This window comes from Arachis ipaensis, chromosome B9 (assembly GCF_059453495.1).
Source record: "Arachis ipaensis isolate K30076 ecotype BB chromosome B9, ASM5945349v1, whole genome shotgun sequence".
In the NCBI taxonomy this organism is placed as follows: domain Eukaryota; kingdom Viridiplantae; phylum Streptophyta; class Magnoliopsida; order Fabales; family Fabaceae; genus Arachis; species Arachis ipaensis.
The window spans coordinates 72,274,561-72,279,771 of NC_142444.1; the positions used below are offsets into that span (position 1 = coordinate 72,274,561).

At 39.8% G+C, this 5,211-nt stretch overlaps 1 protein-coding gene across 1 annotated transcript; it reads left to right on the forward strand.

Moving 5' to 3' along the window:
• Positions 1-3,656: 3,656 nt before the first annotated feature.
• Positions 3,657-4,181, forward strand: LOC107615547 (uncharacterized). The gene has a single exon (XM_016317602.1). The coding sequence runs from the start codon at positions 3,657-3,659 to the stop codon at positions 4,179-4,181; it is 525 nt and encodes a 174-aa protein (XP_016173088.1).
• The last annotated feature ends 1,030 nt before the right edge of the window (positions 4,182-5,211 follow it).

Here is a 5,211-nt window from a genome sequence, read left to right on the forward strand (position 1 = left end):
TTGAATTGCAGAAAAACTATACTATGCAGACAGGCAGGGGTATTATATCACTTTCAATCATAGCAGTATCTGATATAAAATAATCAATGAACAATACAACCTTTTGGAATTTACTTGTTGTCCTCCTCCTCATCATCATCATTGCTGGTCTTCACATTCTTCTTTCATCTCTTTGATTGATGATGCTTATTCTTTCCAAAAGTTTGTATGGTGCTCTGTAGTGATATTGAAAGTTGCTTGTTCCCCAAGCACTCAGGTTGGGTTGCCTCCCAACAAAGCGCTTCTTTATTGTCACTACCTTGATATCTTTCATCTTCTGATCATGGAAGCTGAGGCTTCTGTTGCCTTTGGTTTCCTCCTCTTACTGTGGGCTTTTCCTTGATGATTGCTTCTTTTCCCGTAGCCCTCTTCTCACTTGCCTCTATAATTGCTTTCCATTTCTCACACCTGGCAACTTTCTCATTGTCTTTCAGGTTGTCTTCAGTGGCTTTGGGGGACGTAATTGCCTTCTCCTTAGCCATTTCTGCAAGGTGCTTAGCCAGTTGTGCTATTTGCCTCTCAAGTCCTCTGATTAAGGCTTCTTGCTCTTTACTCACTTCCTCTTGGTGTTTCATCATTCTCTCTTTTAAGATCTCTAAGTTGGTGATCCTCTGAGAGTCTTGTGAGATTGGGTGGTCGTGGGGTGTCTGAGGTTGAAAGGGTGAGTGTTGTGGTAGTGATGTGTAGTGGTTAATATTGGTATGGTGGTGTCTTTGCTGGTTTGGGAAATTGGGGTTGTTGTGGTTGAAGTCCCTTGGTCCTTGATTTTGGTGCTCACTCCTCCTTCAGTTGTAATGAGTCCTCCAGGGTGGGTTGTACACATCACCTTGGAACTTATGTTGGAACATGCTTGAGGTACTACATGGAGAGTGTGATTGCTCATGATTTTGTTGCCCATGGTCAATTGTTCCAAAACCTTTTTCAGGTTGATTCCAACCATGTGAGTTTTGAGTTAGGTTGTATGCATTTACTACAGCAGTTCGCAGCTCATTGATTTTTCTGACCATTATCTCTAGTTATTGCAGAGTCTGCTGATGCATCTGCTTGTTTTGGTTCATGACTGCACAGACACCTTCAATTTCCTTCTCTTGTGTGAATGGTTGCACTTCTGCCTCTGGTTTAATAATTTCCTGAGGTGGTTTCAACTTGGCTAGGAGTTCACTTATTAGTTCTTCCCATCCGATGATGTTTCCTTGTGGGAAAGCTTCAAACCATTGAGCAACGTCGTTCATGGTGACTAGTGGGTGCTTCAAGTTATGGGTTGCATTATCATCTAGGGTGGGGACATTAATCCCATAATTTCTTGAATTTGTTGAGTTCCCCTCCATGATCTGCACAATCACAAACAGTCTAAATGAAGATTGAATATACTCATACCAAAATATGGTCAGAGGGTTAGCTGACACAATATGTCGAACAGTTAGTAGACTTGAAAGACCAATAGGAGAAAATTGTTTCTCTCGTATATTCAATCAAGCAACGGCATAGGATTCACACAGAGTCAAAAAAACCAGAAGAACTCCACTCTATTGCTAAAGTGGGGTTTTAGTTAGCTTAAGCAAAAATTCAAACAGTTAGTGGGTTAGTCAAAGATTAAAGAAACAGAAAAGAAAAAGTGCTTGATCTAGATCTACACTTCACTTAATCATTGTTAATCTATTTCAATCCCCGGCAACGGTGCCAAAAACTTGATGTGTATTTTTGGAAAACGAATTCCAAACACACAAATCTAACCGGCAAGTGTACCGGGTCGCATCAAGTAATAATAACTCACGTGAGTGAGGTCGATCCCACAGGGATTGAAGGATTGAGCAATTTTAGTTTAGTGGTTGATTTAGTCAAGCGAATCAAGTATTGGTTGAGTGGTTTGTAATTTGCAGAAACTAAATTGCATGAAAATTTAAGGGAATGGGTAATTTGCATGAAATTAAAGAGAACGGAAAGTAGAAGTGCTGAATCTTAAAGAACAAGAAATTTAAATGGCAGAAACTTAGAACGCAAGAAATGTAAATTGCAGAATCTTAAAGTGCAAGAAATGTAAATGGCTTAAATTATAACGGGAGTTGGGAATTGGATTTGCAGAAATTAAACAAGGAAAAGTAAATTGCAATAAACAGAAAAGTAGAAAAGGAATTAAAATGAAACGGATCTCAACTGGAAATGTAAATGAACTTGGAGACGCATTCAACAGAGAAATTAAAATGAAAACTCCAGATCTCAGGACCCAAGAGACTAGATAACCAAGTCTAGATCTCAATGCCTTCCTAGATCCAAATTTAGAATTCAATTACAAGAAAAGTAAAGATCAAGCAGTAGAAGAAAGGAATTCAAATATTGATTTCTCAAAAAGTGCAGTAAATAAAACAGAGAGATCTCAGGGTGGGATTAAAATAGAATTCCTTCAATTCTCCAGCACCTAAGATTCAAGACAAGTGTAAATGAAATTTAAAACAAGAAAACTAAGAGGAAGAGAATTCAATTCTCCTTCCCCAAGACTTCGAATCTCCAAATAACTCCTAACCAAAAGCTCTCCCAAAACCACTCAGCAAAGCTAAAAGGAAAAGCCTTTCAAAAACTTAAATTCTAAGTTATTTATACACCCTCTTCAAATGATCTTCAATCCTTGAATTGGGCCTTTGCTCTTGATGGAATTGGGTTGACAAAAGCCTCTGTTGATTGCTCTTGGAGTTGGAGAGAAACCCACTTGTGAACCGGGCCATGAACCATTAAAGCTTGAGTCAAAGTTTGAGGTAAACTTTGACTCAAGCTTTTCATATCATCTAGCCTCCCTTTGCTGTCATCCACGTTTGAGCCAAAGTTTGAGGTCAAACTTTGAGCTAAACGTGGATCCTCCCTTGCATGCTTCTTGGCCAACGTTTGGCCCAACGTTTGAGGCAAACATTTGCGCAAACGTGGCTCCATTTAACCTTCAATCAGGGAACTCCTCTTTATACTCAAATGGCGCCAACGTTTGACTCAAAGTTTGAGGCAAACGTTGGCGCAAGCTTTTTCTCCCTGGGTGTACTTGTTGTGGCGCCAACGTTTGACTCAAAGCTTGAGGCAAACGTTGGCGCAAGCTTTTTGCTCCCTGGGTGTGCTTGTTGTGGCGCCAATGTTTGACTCAAAGCTTGAGGAAAACGTTGGCGCAAGCTTTTGATGCCTCCAGGGTGAAGTTAAGCTCTTCCTCAAGTTTGAGCTAAAGTTTGAGGCAAGCTTTGGCTCAAGCTTTTTTGTTCTCTCTTGCTCCTTGCCATTCCTTCTTTCTTCAACCTTCTTCAAAGCTCTTTTCACCTATCATCAATCAATCAAAAATATCAAAGCTATGCTCCAAATCATGAGATTGTGTCTCTTTCATAATATATGACAATTATAGCACAAAATCTCATGAAAATACATTAATTTATCCATGGTTGATTGAATCAAAGGAAACATGAAATTCTACCCAATTGGCTTGCTTATGGCTCAAGAATGTGCATAAAATCTATTGAAAACAAAAGAAAAAGACTAGTAAAACTAGGCTAAGATGACTTGTCATCAGAGACCAACAGTTCCCTAAGTTCCTAGAAGTGTTCAAGAAGCTAGAGATCAACATCCCACTTGCTGAAGCTCTAGAACAAATGCCTTTATATGCAAAATTCTTCAAAGAGCTCATCAACAAGAAAAGGAGCTGGAATGAGAAGGAGAAGGTCATTCTAACACAAGAATGCAACGCTGTCATCCAAAGAGGTCTTCCTCCTAAGCTCAAAGATCCAGGAAGTTTCATCATATCCTGTACTATATGCAACAGAATATTGGACAAAGCTCTCTGTGACCTAGGAGCTAGTATCAATTTGATGCCCCTCTCACTAATGAAGAAGTTTGCAATAGAGAAAGTCAAGCCCACCAGGATGTCACTCCAAATGCCTGACAGATCACTCAAGATACCAAATGGGGTTGTGGAAAATCTATTAGTGAAGATTAGAGAGTTTATTTTCCTTGCTGACTTTGTTATCTTGGACATGGAAGAAGAGGGACACAGTTCAATTATATTGGGACGGCCCTTCTTAGCAACAGCAAAAGCCATCATTGATGTGGAGAATGGAGAAATGACACTCAGTGTGCATGATGAGAATATGATCACCAATGTCTTCAAGGCCATGTAATATCCTATGGAGAAGGAAAAGCACATGAGAGTGGAAATGATAGAAGAAGTGGAGGAAGAGCTACTGGAAGATGACAACCAGGAGGAATTAGAAGAGGAAATAGAGCTGGAACAAGAGTTCACAGAAAAGGAAGTGGTGGAGATCTCCGTTGAAAGCAAGGCAAATGAGAAGCCAAAACAAGAGTTAAAACCTCTCCTTCCTCATCTCAAGTATGCATTTCTTGGAGAAGCAGAGGCCCTGCCAGTAATCATAAACTCTTCCTTGAATAGAGAAGAAGAAACAAAGCTGATTGAAGTGTTGAAAGCTCACAAGACTGCCTTGGGGTGGACCATTGATGATATCAAAGGCATAAGCCCTGCTATCTGTATACACAAAATTTTATTAGAGGAAGATTCAAGGCCTGTAGTTCAACCCCAAAGAAGACTCAACCCGGCTATAAAGGATGTGGCTCAAAAAGAAGTCATGAAGCTATGGAATGCTGGGATAATCTTTCCAATCTTTGACAGCTCATGGGTGAGTCTGATTCAAGTTGTACCAAAAAAAGGAGGAATGACAGTCATCACCAATGAGAAGAATGAGTTGATTCCCACCAAGACAGTGACTGGGTTGAGGATGTGCATAGATTATAGAAAACTGAATGATGCCACAAAGAAAGATCACTTTCCTCTCCCATTCATAGACTAGATGCTGGAAAGATTGGCTGGCCATGCCTATTATTGCTTCCTGGATGGATACTCTGAGTACAATCAAATAGTGGTGGATCCCAAGGATCAAGAAAAGACTTTCTTCACCTGTCTATTTGGAGTTTTTGCTTATAGAAGAATGCCCTTTGGTCTGTGCAATGCCCCTGTAACTTTTCAAAGGTGTATGCTTTCTATATTCGCTGACATGGTGGAAAAATTTTTAGAAGTCTTCATGGATGATTTTTCTATCTTTGGCAATTCATTTAACACTTGTTTGCATCATTTGACTCTTGTTTTGAAAAGATGCCAAGAAACTAACCTGGTGTTGAATTGGGAGAAATGCCATT

Excerpts from the sequence above, each read along its gene's own strand:
- LOC107615547 (XM_016317602.1), top strand. The coding sequence starts at position 3,657 with ATGCCTTTATATGCAAAATTCTTCAAAGAGCTCATCAACAAGAAAAGG.